The sequence below is a fragment of the Chiloscyllium plagiosum genome, chromosome 16 (assembly GCF_004010195.1).
Source record: "Chiloscyllium plagiosum isolate BGI_BamShark_2017 chromosome 16, ASM401019v2, whole genome shotgun sequence".
In the NCBI taxonomy this organism is placed as follows: domain Eukaryota; kingdom Metazoa; phylum Chordata; class Chondrichthyes; order Orectolobiformes; family Hemiscylliidae; genus Chiloscyllium; species Chiloscyllium plagiosum.
This window is the reverse complement of record NC_057725.1, coordinates 50,897,061-50,911,992: the sequence shown is the minus strand read 5'-3', so window position 1 is coordinate 50,911,992 and position 14,932 is coordinate 50,897,061. Positions and strand designations below refer to the sequence as shown.

General features: G+C 41.9%; 1 protein-coding gene across 2 annotated transcripts in view; it reads right to left on the bottom strand.

The window, feature by feature from the left end:
- Nucleotides 1-453: 453 nt before the first annotated feature.
- tsg101a (tumor susceptibility 101a) overlaps nt 454-14,932 on the bottom strand; it is a 52,476-nt gene continuing 37,997 nt past the window's right edge. For both annotated transcript variants that reach the window (XM_043706097.1, XM_043706096.1), the window contains exons 8-10: nt 4,751-4,953; nt 3,922-4,161; nt 454-685 (exon numbers count right to left, since the gene is read on the bottom strand). In XM_043706097.1, the coding sequence (XP_043562032.1) occupies nt 596-685; nt 3,922-4,161; nt 4,751-4,953 (533 nt within the window). In that variant the 3' untranslated portion in view covers nt 454-595. The remainder of the gene's footprint in view (nt 686-3,921; nt 4,162-4,750; nt 4,954-14,932) is intronic.

The following is a 14,932-nucleotide window of genomic DNA, read 5'->3' as shown; positions in this document are numbered from 1 at the left end:
TTATGTAGGTGACAAGAATTTTATAGATGTATGGAAGACTTTGACAATAGTTAGGTGTATATAAAGGCTGGTGCAGAGTGTAAGTAGTTCTGAATTGTTCTTTAACTCAAGATTGTGCTATGAAACACTGTGGATCCAAGATTTAGAGTAACTAGGAAAGTGGACATATGAAATTATTTTGCTTAAAATGCAACTGGAAGACATTTCAACTTTTCTACAACAATGGGGCCTGCCTCTGTGACTGTAGATCATACAGAAAATCTAGAGGGATGTTGCCAATGCAGGACATAGCAACGTGAAATTGAAGTTCAAGCATGTATCTTGTCCTGGAACTGTAGAAAACCAGAAGGTCCCTTCAGGTTTTTATTGTCTTGGATAAGCAGTTTAGTTTAAAAAAATGTTATTGAATCAGTTAAGTAAAGTCGACCACCATTTCTCCAACCCATCTGTCAATAAGTTTGGAATTTAAAGCTTTATTCCAATTTAAGGTTACAGGTAAATACAAACTAAATAATTTAGTGGAATATGTTCTATGAAACTGGTTAATTGCAGACAAACTAAGTTGTTAGATCTGATGAGTCAAAGAAAGAATTACTTAGTACAAGTCACTAAGACCTGCTGTTTTCCTTGCTTTCTGCATCAATGCTCGAAGCTGGAACTGTTTACGAGACAACAGTCTTACATGCTGCAGAGAGAGAACAAAACATTAACTTTTGCAGTGACCACAAAATACAAATTTACAAGTAGTACTGTTTCAAAAGCAGGGTTTTTGATTTTTAAAATTCCCAGAATAGTAACAACTCAAATGACACTTGTACCTGAGATGAACATTTATCCTAGTTGCAATGAAGGATCTTAATCTTGAGTAACAAAGCATAGCCTCCAAACACTGGCAGTGAAATATTAATAAGAATTCGCAATAGACTACTATAGGCCACTCCTTCACAACATTCCCTCTTAAGACAACCCCTGAAATCAATCTAGTTACCTTCTCTAAATGGTTTTCAATGCAAGCATATCCCTACTGAAGGCAGCAAAACAGCATACAGTATTGTGGTGCACTCACATCAATGCCCTATATGGTTTACCAATTCCCAACAGTACATATCATTTGCTTTACAATAAAGACAAACAAACATTCTCTGCCTTCCTTGCATCAGACCTGGAAAAATTACAGAGGGAGTTTGAGTTAGGTACAAAAGGAAAATGGCAAAGAGAAGATTGTCCCCATTTTGCTTAGTGCTGTCATCTTCTGTTACAAAGAAACAAAAGAATGGTCATCACCAACATCTGCTGTACAACAGTATAACTCAATGTGGAGACTAGAAGTTTGTAAAGTAACCAATGAAAAATGAGATGTGGCTCCTCAAGCTAATATTGGGTTTCATTGATGGAAACCAAAGAGAGATCAGAGGGGGAACAGCAGAGAATTAGAACAGGTAGCCTGAGCTCTGGGTCATGCTTGCAGAATGAATGGATATGTTTAACAAAACGATCATCCAATCCAATTTTGACTTCCTCCATATGTCCACCTCTCTCTCTTCTGTGCTTGCTTAAGTTACAGCTCTAACTTGATTTCAAGTTCTGACATGTCAGCATTTTCTGTTTCATATTTCTGACTTGTTTTGGTTGCATATAAATGATGAGAGTATGTAAGAAGCTCCAATTTCAACCTCCCCCTGAGAACCAGAGAAGCAGCATACAATTAAGCAATCCCACAACCAACACACCAGAGTTCTGCAGTCCTGCCACACAGCTGAGATTGGTGAAGGTCAGTTTAACAACTAACCAGAGGTGAAAAATCACCATCGTCCCAGAGGACTATAAGGCTCCACTCTCATTAGTGAGGGTCACCATGCTTCAGATAGGGGTAAGAGTTTGGACCTTCATGGTAACTTCATCTTGTGTGGAAATTGAACGTGCATTGCTGGCATTGCTCCATAATCAAACCAGCCAATTAAGCTAATTGACCTTCAAAGCAGCTCCTCAAATGATGGGGGAACCCAACATATCAGTGCAAGGACAAGACTGGAGCATTGGTAACTATCCTTAGCCAGAGTGTCAAGTTAACTATCCACCTTGACCCCTCTGAGGTACCCATCACTACAGGACAGTCTTCAGCCAATCTGGTTCACTTCATGTGATATCAAGAAATGTCTGAAGACATTGCATATTGCAAAAGGTTTGGACCCTGACAACAGTAGTACTGAAGACCTCTGTTCCAGAAGCCTCTGTGCACCTAACTAAACTGTTCCACTGCATCTGGCATCTTTGTAACAATGTGGAAAGTTGCTCAAAAATGTCCTGAATTTTTTAAAAAGGACAAATTCACTCCGGCTAGTAACAGCCCCAGGCTACTCTCAAATCATCAGCAAAGCAATGGAAAGTATAGTTGACAGTACCATTAAACAACATTTACACAGCAATAAACTACTCACTGATGCTCAGCGAAGGTTCCACTGGGTATTTCAACTCCAAACCTCAACAATCTTGGACCAAGAAAGGTTAAACTTTAAAACAGAGGTGAGAATGATTGCCTTTGACATCAAGACAGCATTTAGCTAAATGTGGCATCAGGCCACTCTGGCAAAGCTGAAACCAATGGGAATCAGGAGAGGAGGAGCAGCTCCTTGCTGTTTGGAGTCATGATAACCACATTTGGTGTTGTAACGTGATGTTTGTGGTGGTTGGAGGTCAATCAAGCCAGACCCAGGACATTCCTCCGAGGAGCTTCTGCAGCAATGTCCTCAGCCAAAGCAACTTCACCAGTTCAATGGCTCTCCTTCACTCAAGATTAGAAGTGGGAACATTTGCAAATGATTTCACACTGTTTCGTGCCTTCAGCAGCTCCTCAGATATGAACATACTCTACATCCATATGCAGAAAGATTGTACAAAATTTTTGGAGGAAGAGGGTGTTGATGAGTGGCAAATAACACGTACATTGCACAAGTGCCAGACAATGACCATCTCAAACAAGACAGAATCAAGCTATTGTTCCTTGATGTTCAATGGCATTATTATTCCTGACTTCCCTACCAACATCCTCGGGGCTTATCATTGACCAGAAGTTGAATTGGGCCAGCTGTTTCATCAGTTGCTGACACTCTTAATTCAAAACAGAATTTAATTATTTCAATAGGAAAATTGCAAAGATGTGGAGAAAGAGCAAAGTGTAGGACAAATTGAATAATTCAACTAAACTGTCAATGCAGACACAATAGGCCAAATGTTACCTGCGATGAGTCGATTCAGCCAATATCATTTGCCATTCCATTTGCTTTGGAACAAATATAACTTAATAACAACTTCAATCAAATGTAGTTATATAGTTTCCCCTAATGTAATTTAAAGAAAACCTACAAAAGCTTGGTTAAAAATACAGCCAGACAGGCAGAGGTATTTTGGGATGGAATTATAAAGCTTAGACAAGAGCAGGTAAAGGTACAGCAACCAGTGGTGATCCCAAATGGGTGCTCATAGGGACAATATTAGATTTGTTGAATTAAAAGAGGTTGCAGTAATGGGGAGTGACCAGGCTATGAAGTGATTTGAAAACAAAAATAGGTATTTTAACAATTGCGTGGCATTGCTTAACCAAAATCTAAATATAGATCAGTAATGTCAGGTAAGTCATCCGTCAATTTGAAAAGTAAAAGGACAAGAGAGGTGTTGGTGAGGTAAAGCTCGATGCCAGAGTGCATGCAGAAACGGATATCATATTTAGCAGGTACTGTTGTGAGGCAGTATGCACCTGCTCTGTAATTTCAGATTCAAGCTAAATTTATTGAGAACAACAACAACCACATCATTTTAACAATCATTGTCAGGACTCCTCTGCATAATTTTCTTATGTTAAACACGGTCAGATGCAGTAGTTAAAGAAAGAAATAATTCCCAAGTCAGTTTGGTTTTAATTACCTTCAAAAAGACCTCCAGATCAATGACATCACGTCGCAGTGCTTCACCTAGGTAGAAAATGGTGTCCTCAATGGCATTCTCCTCAGCATAAAGATTAAGGATCTGTTTGTAGAGGGGAGCTGTTGGTATCACCACCTCATCAATGTCGTTATTTTCAGACTGGCTTTCCATTTTCTCCAGTGCAATGCTCAGCTCATCATCCTTTTTCCTCAGTACTTCAATATTCTTCTCTACATCAGCCTAGGAACGTGACAGTTTTGAGTCACTGAAACCTCAAACGGTATAAACAGTTACAGCAATCAGACTTTTATAAAATATTGCAGAGTTGACATGATAAAAACCAGGAATATAACTGAATCCAGGTGGCAATTTACAAGACTGATTTCAAAAATATGTGAATATAAGTCAGAACTGCGCTTGGACACTGTTCATGTTAGTCCAACTGAAAAAAAAACTTAAGACCATGTATGTCGAATGAAGAAAAGGTCATCAGACTGCCTTACACCTCTGGAAAAGGAATGAAAAGGGAAAGAAATTTGCTGGTCTCTGTCGCCAAGATATTTTGCTGGTGCCAGCATCAGCAAATATGTATGCAAATTAGCTGAGATAATTGATATATGCTAAATTGTAGGTCATATTGCAGCCATTAAGTATTGTACATGCTAAATCCAAGATCTATGTGGCGTCTCTGTTCAAAGGAGAAGGTTCATCATTCACATTCACTGATAAAACCCAAATATTGAACTGGGCTATGTTTTACTGTGCTAGTGTGAGACCTACCATGTTAAATTACTGGTTTGGAAAAACAGTAATCCTCTTCTGGACTCACCATTTCTTGGTCCAAGTTACTGACCATCATCTCCAGCTTCTGATGGCCTTTTTTCAAGTCTTCTTCTGTTCGTTTAAGTGCATCAAGTTCAGCCTGAGCACGATCCATTTCTTCTTTCATCCTCCAGCGCAGTTTATCACTAACTGCAGAGATCAATGATGCACGAATCATGTCTTCAGTGATGGTTCCATCTCTGGCAGGACCTGTAACAACGACATGTGGTTCCAAATACCATAGTTCCTTGAATAATTTTCAGATGCTATCTATAAAAACAGACATTACTGCAAACTTAAGGATTCTGGGTAATCTTAGATGGAGGATGGGAAAATGTTGTGGCTGTAGAAGCTATTCCTTTTTTGAGGTATTATCAGTGTTGGAGCTGATTTCCTCATATTCTAGAATCCCAAATTACGGTTTTATAAGCCATTGCATTATTTTGGAACTTTGGGGGAAAAAGGATCAAAACAACAGCACTTGAAAAAGGAGAGACACAAAGGCAGTGATCACATGGGAAGTGAATCAAACAGAAATAAACCTGCACTACTGTCTGACCCAGCAAAGAATTTGCACAGCTGACTGTTCTGTTTGATTTCAAGTATCTCTGGACATCAGAGCTTGTTCTAAGAAAAATTAACAAACAGACACATTCACAGCTGACCTCGGAAAAACCTATGTGGGAGAACTGACAACACGGGGCAACTAAGTGGCTTTTTAAAGTGCAATCTTATTGTTTTTATAAATCTACAATCGTGAGTAGAGTGGGTTTTATTGAGATCTGTCTCTTGATTAAACTTCAAAACCATATAAAATAGGTACTAAGTTAGCCTGGAGCAGTTTTTTTTTAAAAGAGCATAGTCATAGAAATGTACAGCATGGAAACAGACCCTTCGGGTCCAACCCATCCATGCCAACCAGATATCCCAACCCAATCTAGTCCCACCTGCCAGCACCCAGCCCATATCCCTCCAAACCCTTCCTATTCATATACCCATCCAAATGCCTCTTAAATGTTGCAATTGTACCAGCCTCCACCACTTCCTCTGGCAGCTCACTCTATACACTTACCACCCTCTGCTTGAAAAAGTTGCCCCTTAGGTCTCTTTTATATCTTTCCCTCTCACCCTAAGCCTATGCCCTCTAGTTCTGGATTCCTCAACCCAGGGAAAAGACTTTGCCTATTTACCCTATCCATGCCCCTCAATTTTGTAAACCTCTATAAGGTCACCCCTCAGCCTCTGACACTCTAGGGAACAGCACCAGCCTGTTCAGCCTCACTCTATAGCTCAAATCCTCTAACCCTAGCATCATCCTTGTAAATCTTTTCTGAACCCTTTCAAGTTTCACAACATCTTTCCGATAGGAAGGAGACCAGAACTGCTGCAATATTCCAACAGTGGCCTAACCAATGTCCTGTACAGTTGCAACATGACCTCCCAACTCCTGTACTCAATACTCTGACCAATAAAGGAAAGCATACCAAACACCTTCCTCACTATCCTATCTATCTGCGACTCCACTTTCAAGGAGCTATGAACCTGGACTCCAAGGTCTCTTTGTTCAGCAACACTTCCTAGGACTTGTCATTAAGTTTATAAGTCCTGCTAAGATTTGCTTTCCCAAAATGCAGCACCTTGCATTTATCTGAATTAAACCCCATCTCGTCAAGATCCTGTTGTAATTGGAGGAAACCCTCTTTGCTGTCCACTACACATCCAATTTTGGTGTCATCTGCAAACTTACTAACTGTACCTCTTATGCTCATATTCAAATCATTTATGTAAATGACAAAAAGTAGAGGACCCAGTGCCGATCCTTGTGACACTCCACTTGTCACAGGTCTCCAGTTTGAAAAACAACCCTCCACCACCACCCTCTGTCTTCTACCTTTGAGCCAGTTCTGTATCCAAATGGCTAGTTCTCCCTGTGTTCCGTGAGATCTAACCTTGCTAATCAGTGTCCCATGGGGAACCTTGTCGAATGCCTTACTGAAGTCCATATAGATCACATCTACCACGCTGCCTTCATCAATCCTCTTTGTTACTTGTTCAAAAAACTCAATCAAGTTTGAGAGACATGATTTCCCATGCATAAAGCCATGTTGACTATCCCTAATCAGTCCTTGCCTTTGCAAAGAGAGAAAGTGAGGGCTGCAGATGCTGGAGATCAGAGCTGAAAATGTGTTGCTGGACAAGCGCAGCAGGTCAGGCAGCATCCAAGGAACAGGAGAATCGACGTTTCGGGCATAAGCCCTTCTTGCAAAAACATGTACATCCAGTCCCTCAGGATTCCCTCCAACAACTTGCCCACCATCGACATCAGGCTCACTGGTCTTTAGTTCCCTGGCTTGTCCTTACCGCCCTTCTTAAACAGTGGCATCACGTTTGCAAACCTCCAGTCTTCCAGCACCTCACCTGTGACTATCGATGATACAAATATCTCAGCAAGAGCAGTAAGACAGTGTTATTTTCTGGATCCGCGGAATGTTAAGGAGCAAAGATGGCCTTGAGTAGAGCGATGTGCTCTTCTTGTAGGATGTGGGAGGTAGGGAGTTTCCATGTTACTGACTATTTCTGCAGGAAGTGCATTTGGTTATGAATCCTATCGGATCGCATGGATCAGTTGGAGTGGCAATTAGAGGCAATGAGTAATTTACAGGAGCTGGGAGTGCAATGGATAGTAGTTGCAGAAAGGGAGATAAACTTAAGATACAGTTTCAGGTAGATGGGTTACCTCCAGGAAAGGTAGGAGGGTGAGGCAGGTCGTGCAAAATCTCTTGCGGCTATCCTCATCTCAAACAATATACTACTTTGGGAAATGTAGGGAGTGATGGTTTCTCAGGGGAATGTAGCCATGGTTTCTGGTACCGAAACTAGCTCTAAATGTAATGAAGGGTCTGTCAGGTTCCAAGCGATGGATTGGGATAGGGGACTCTCTTGTCGGAGGCAGAGACAGACAGACATTTCTGCAGCCAACGAGACATAAGAAAAGTGTGTGTTCTCCCTGGTGCCAGGATCAAGGTTATCTCTGAGAGGGTGTAGAATATTCTCAAAGGGGAATGGGTCCAGGAGGACATTATACACATTGAAACTATTGACATAGGACAAGGAAACGATGAGATTCTGCAGAGAGAATATAGGGAGTTGGACAGGAATTTAAAACCGAGATCCTCGAGGGTAGTCATATCAGGAGGAGGAGGTGGTGTAGGAGGTGGAGGATGAGGTGGTGTGTGCGCGCGCACGCAAGAGAGGAGGGTAGTGGCATGTTTGGTTAGGAATAACATTATGACTACTTAGGGAGAATATTCCTGAGGATAGTCAGGGAAATTTGGTGGAACCGAGATATAGACAAAAGATTATCACCTTATTGGGATTGTACTATAGACCCATGCCAATAGTCAGTGGGAAATTGAGAAACAAATTTGTAAGGAGATGTCAGTCATCTGTAAGAATAATAGGGTGGTTATAGCAGAAGATTTTAACTTTACAAACACAGACTGGGACTGCCAGTATTAAGGGCTTAGATGGAGAGGGATTTGTAAAGTGCGTACAAGAAAATTTTCTGATTCAATATGTGGATGTACCTACTAGAGAAGGTGCAAAACCTGACCTGCGCTTGGGAAATAAGGCAGGGTAGGTAACTGAGGTGTTAATGGGGGCACACTTTAAGGCCAGTGACCGTAATTCTAATAGTTTTAAAATAATGATGGAAAAGGATAGACCGGGTTTAAAATTTAAAGTTATAAATTGGAGTAAGGCCAACTTTATAAATGGTTTTAGACAAAAACTTTCAAATGTTGATTGGAGCAGATGTTTGCAGGAAAAGGGACAGCTGGAAAATGGGAAGTCTTCAAACATGAAATAACGAGAGTCCAGAGACAGTATGCTCTTGTTTGGATGAAGGGCAAGGCTGATAAGGGTAGGGAATGCTGGATGACTGGAGAGTTGGGTTTTGGTCAAGAAAAAGGAGGAAGCGTATGTCAGATAGAGAGAGCAGAGATCGAGTGAAACCCTAGAACAGTATAAAGGCAGTAGGCATATACTTAAAGAGGAAATTCAGAAGGGCAAAAAGGGAACATGAGATAACTTTGGCAAATTGGGTTAAAGAGAATCCAAAGGAATTCTACAAATACATTAAGGACACAAGACAGAATAGGGCCCCTTAAAGATCAACAAGACTGCCTGTGTGTGGAACCACAGGAGATGGGGAGAGATACTAAATGAATATTTTGCATCAGTGTTTACTGTGGAGAAGGACATGGAAGATATAGAAGATGGGAAAATAAATAGCGACATCTTGAAAAATGTCCATATTAGAGGTGGTGGTGCTGGACAGCTTAAGATGCACAAAGATGGATAAATCCCCAGAACTTGATCAAGCGTACCCTGAATTCTGTGGGAAACTAGGGAAGAGACTGCTGGGCCCCTTGCTGAGATATCTGTATCAATGATAGCCACAGGTGAGGGGCCAGAAGATTGACTAAGGAAAAGCCAGGGAGCGAAAGATCAGTGAGCCTGACATTGGTGGTGGGCAAGTTATTGGAGGGAATCCTGAGAGACAGGATTGACATGTAGTTGGAAAGACAAGGACTGATTAGGGATAGTCAACATGACTATGTACTTGGGAAATCGTGTCTCATTAACGTGATTAAATTTTTTTTTTGAAGTAACAGAGGATTGATGAGGGCAGATGGACCTCAGTAAGTCATTCAAAAGGTTCCTCGTGGTAGACTTGTCAGCAAGATTAGATCAGCTGGAATACAGGGAGAACCAGTGATTTGGATACAAAACTGGCTTGAAGGTAGAAAACAGAGGGTGGTTGTTCAGACTAGAGGCCAGTGACCAGTGTGCCACAAAGCTTGATGCTCGGTCCAGTGCTTTTTATCATTTATATAAATATTTTGGATGTGAACATAAAGTGGTATGGTTAATAAGTTTGCAGATGACACGAGAATTGGAGGTATAGTGGACAGCGAGGGAAGTTGCATCAGAGTACAACAGGATCTTGATCAGATGGGCCCATGGGCCGAGGAGTGGCAGATGGAGTTCGATTTAGATAAACATGAGGTGCTGCATTTTGGAAAGGCAAATTAGGGCAGGAATTATATACTTAATGGTAAGAACCTCAGGAGCGTTGCTCAACAAAGAGACCTTGGAGTGTAGGTTCATGCTTCTTGAAAGTAGAATCGCAGGTAGATAGGATAGTGAAGGTTGTGTTTGGTGTGCTTGCCTTTATTGGTCAATGCATTGAGTATAGGAGTTGAGAGATCATGTTGCAGCTGTACAGGACATTTGTTAGGTGACTTTTGGAATACCGCAAGCAATTTTGGTCTCCCTGATATCAGAAGGACGTTGTGAAGCTTGAAAGGGTTCAGAAAAGATTTACAAGCATGTTGCCAAGCTTGAAGGGTTTGAGCTACAGGGAAAGGCTAAATAGGCTGGGGCTATTTTCTCTGGAGAATTAGAGGCTGAGGGGTGACCTTATAAAAACCATGAGGGGCATGGATAGGATAAATAGATATTTTCCCTGAGGTGGGGAGAGACAATAGTCCAGAACTAGACGGCATAGGTTTAAGGTGAGAGGGGAAAGGTTTAAAAAGGACCTCAGGGTCAACTTTTCCATGCAGAGGGTGGTGTGTACAATTGCAACATTTAAAAGGCACCTGGATGGGTATATGAATAGGAAGGGTTTAGAGGGATACGGGCCAAATACTGGCAAATGGGACTTGATTTAGAGTCAGAGATGTACAGCATGGAAACAGACCCTTCGGTCCAACTTATCCATGCTGACCAGATACCCCAACCAATCTAGTCCCACCTGCCAGCACCTGGCCCATATCCCTCCAAACCCTTCCTATTAATTTATTTAGAATATCTGGTTGGCATGGATGAGGGTCTGTTTTCATGCTGTACATATCAACGATTCTGTGACTCTATTGTCTGTTAGAATCTGCTCCAATTCTCAAATGATCATTTGGACACCTTTTCCCTGGTCATTTCAAGAGTGAAGAGACAGGTAGATATAAAGCTCATTATTTATTCCAAATTACATTCATTTTCAATAACCACTTCATAGAAGCAAAGAATCAAACATTTTAAGGCAGGGACTCTACAAAAAGCAATGCAGTCACTTTGAAAGACCACCTGCTGTTAAAAACAGCACAGCGCAGGAACTTACAACTTGGACAAATATCAATACACAGGAAAATACACATTGACCAGGTTCAAGTTACAGGATAAAAATTAAAATTAAATTTAATAATAAAATTCACACTTCTCACCTTATGACTGAGGCAAGGTCATTGATAAAGCAGCTGAAGGTGGTTTGGCTGAGGACACTACCCCAAAGGAACATGTGCAGAAACGTCCTGGAGCTGAAATGACTGACCTCTAACCACCAAAATCAATTTTTCCTAGTCAGGTATGACTGCAATCAGTGGAGAGCTCCTCTGCCGCTCAGATTTTCATTGACCCCAGTTTGGCTGGGCTCATTGATGCCACTCTGTCAAATGCAGCTTTGCACACCAAGGGCTGTTATTCACACCACACCTCCTGAATTCAGTTCTTTTGTCTATTTTTGAACGGAGGCTGTAATGAGGTCTAGAGCTGAGTGGCCATGGCAGAACCCAAACTGGCCATCAATAAGCAGGCTAATGCTAAGCAAATGCTGGTAAATAGCATTGTTAATAACCCCTTCTACCACTTAGAGTCATAGCCATAGAGATGTAAAGCACAGAAACAGACCCTTTGGTCCAACTTGTCCATGCCAACCAGATATCCCAACCTAATCTAGTCTTATTTGCCAGCACTTGGCCCAGATTCCTCTAAACCCTTCCTATTCATATACCCATCCAGATGTCTTTTAAATAATGTAATTTACCAGCCTCCACCATATTCTCTGCCAGCTCATTCCATACACACACCACCCTCTGCATGAAAACATTGCCCCTTAGGTGTCTTTTATATCTTTCCCCTCTCACCTAAATCTACGCCCTCTAGCTCTGGACTCCCCCACCTCAAGGAAAAGAGCTTGTCTATTTGTCCTATCCAAGCCCCTCATGATTTTATAAACCTTTATAAGGTCACCTCCCCTCAGCCTCTGACACTCCAGGGAAAACAGCCCCAGCCTGAAGCCATGGGCGGCACTGTCTTGTCCTCCAAGTAGACCCAGTTGTGATCTATTACTATAAATTTACATTGTAAGATGTATTGGTGGAACTTTCTGACTCCAAATTTGACTGCTAAACCTTCCTAGTGTATCTGGGCATATTTACACTCCACATTAGCCAATGTCCTGAACGCATACACTACTGGGTATTTCTCTCTATTGGGCCTCCTATGAACCAATTCTACCCAGATGCCATATGGGGAGGCATCGCATGTCAATACGTGATCTCGCTTGGGATCATAGTGTGCCAACACCTTAGAACACGATAGCTGTTTCTTCACTTTTCTGAAAGCTACGGCTTGGCTATGAAAGCATTTCCAAGGCTGACCACTTTTTAAAAAAAAATTGATGCAAAAGGTGCCAGGATGGAGGCCAGGGCACCTTCGACTGCCCTTGCTTTATCTCCCAATGAGTGTAACCTGGTCTTGTCAGTTCTGTAGCCCAAGCAGGTCATTTGAGGTGCCTGGAACAAACGTTTTTCCCTATAGGTGTACACTGTCTGAGAGAAACATCTATGTCCAAATTCTCTAAGCGCTCCTTATTGGTCTTCCCTGTTATTAGTACATCATTGAGATAAATGACAACCTAGGATAGACAGTGTACAATGTTCTCAGTCATCACCTGAAAATTCGCAAACAACAGTCTCGTATACCACTACAAACCCTTATGGGTATTAATTATAGCGTACTTCTGGGAATCCTCACCTAATTGCAATCGTATGGCTCATGTCCAGCTTTCTGAAGGACAGCCTCCCAGCCAGCTTTGTGTATAAATCCTCATTGAGAGGGATTGAATATTTATCCAGCTGCAAAAGCAGTTTGTTTAAAATCCCTACAAAGGTGAACTGACTTATTGAGAATCCCAATAGGTACAACTGGTGCTGCCCATTCCATAAACTGGACTAGTTTGATGATTCCTTTGCTTTCCAACGTTCTAATTTCTGCCTCTACTTTTGCCCATAAGGCAAGTGGTAATGGGTGGGCCTTGCACTATTGTGGAATTGCTTCCTGGTCAACATGCAAAGTGACTGTGGCTGCTTTGATAGTCCCTAGACCTTCCTGAAAAACATCTGGTTATTTAATTTGGACTTCACTCAGACAGCCATTTTCTAAGTGAAAAATGTTGAGCTAATCTAGATTAAACTTTCTCAACTAATTTCACCCCATCAAGCTTGGGCCCATACCTTTTACTAAATTCAGTGGGAACTGAACCAGTTGCTTCTCGTAAGAGACCAGAAACAAAGTTGTACCCTTAATGTGTAACGGTTCCCTGGGACAGGTTTTAGGTCTAGCCAAGATCTTGTGCAAACTTAAGGGTTGGAGTACAGAGTGAATTTTGTTAAAGACTGGTTCTGTGATTACTGAAACAGCTACGCCAGTATTGAACTCAATCAGAACCAGGTGACCACTTCACCAGATGTTTATTTTGATTGGTTGTGATTTGGACATTGCTAAGCAATTTAATGTTCCAAACCAGCTGTAGGTCGACTTCCTAAGGTTTGCACTGTCCTGGATACAACTCTAGGAGTTCTCTTACTCAATTTAGGTCTGGTGGGATTGCTGACTCGAGACCACATACCAGCAGCAACTAAAATGGCTTGCCAGCTCAGATCCTCAAGAAAACATAACCCATTCAGCTGAGGCTTGACTTTGTTTTGGGGCTTTGCTGTGGACTGACCTAGAGTCAGTCTGTTCAGGACATGCCCTGAGTGACACTATGCAATTGCCTTTCCCCAAGCTCAACTGGACTGCTGAGGGTGTCCACTTCCATTGGAATACACTGCAACTCATTTGCTCCACTCACCGATGATCAAGAGTAGACTGACAGAACAGTAATTGGATGGGTTGGATTTATCCTGGTTACTGTGTATATAACATACTTGGGTAATTTTCTAAATTGTTGGGTCAATGTCAGTGTTGTGGCTGTACTGGAATAGCTTGGCTAGGTGTGCAGCAAATTCTAGAGCATGTCTTCAGTACTAGTGCCAGAATGTTGTCAGGGCTCATAGCCTTTGCAGAATCAAATACCTCCAGCTGTTTCATGATATGACATGGGAGTGAATTGAGTTGGATGAAGACTGCTGCAAATGCATCAGCCTCATCCCTTGCACTAGTGCTGGGCTCCCCAATCATTGAGGATGGGGTTATTTGTGAAGCCTCCTTTTCCAATGAGTTGTTTAACTGCTCTCCATCATTCATGACTGGATGCGGCAGGACGAGGTTTGATCCAGTGGTTGTGGGATCACTTAGCTCTATCACTTGTGGCTTGTGCTATTTAGCATGCGAGTAGCCCTGCCTTGTAAATCCATCATGCTTACAGCTCATTTTTAAGTATGCCTGGTGCTGCTCCTAACATGCTCTCTTGCACTCCTCATTGACTGAGGGTTGATCCTTGGGCTTAGAGGCAATGATAGAGTGGGGAAATATGGTGGGCCATGTGGTTGCAGATTATGGAGTACAATTCGGCTACTGATGGCCCACAGTGTCTCAGATGCCCAATATCAAGTGGCTAGATCTGATTTAAAGTCTTTCCCATATAGTAGGGTGATAGTGTCACATAACACAAGGGAGAGTATCCTCAATGTGAAGATGGGACTCCATCACTTCAAGAAAGTATGGTGTTCAGTTTCACCTATCCTATCATGGATGATGCATTTGGAGGCAGCAGATTGGCGAGGATGAGGACAAGTATGTTTTCCCCATATTTATTGTTTATTCCCCAATTTCCACAGACCCAGTCGAGCAGCTATGTTCTTTAGGACCCAACTAGCTTGGTCATTGGTGGTGCTGTGCCACTGTTGGTGATGGATATTAAAGTCACCCACCCAGAGTATATTCTGTGCCTTTGAAATAATCACTATTTCATCCACTTGGTGATCAAAGCAGAGGAATACTGATTCAGCAGCTGAGAGAGGACAGTACATGGTAATCAGCAGGTGGTTTCCTTGCCCATGTTTGATCTGATGCAGTGAGACTTTATGGGATCCAGATTCAAAATTGAGAAATCCCAGAACACTTC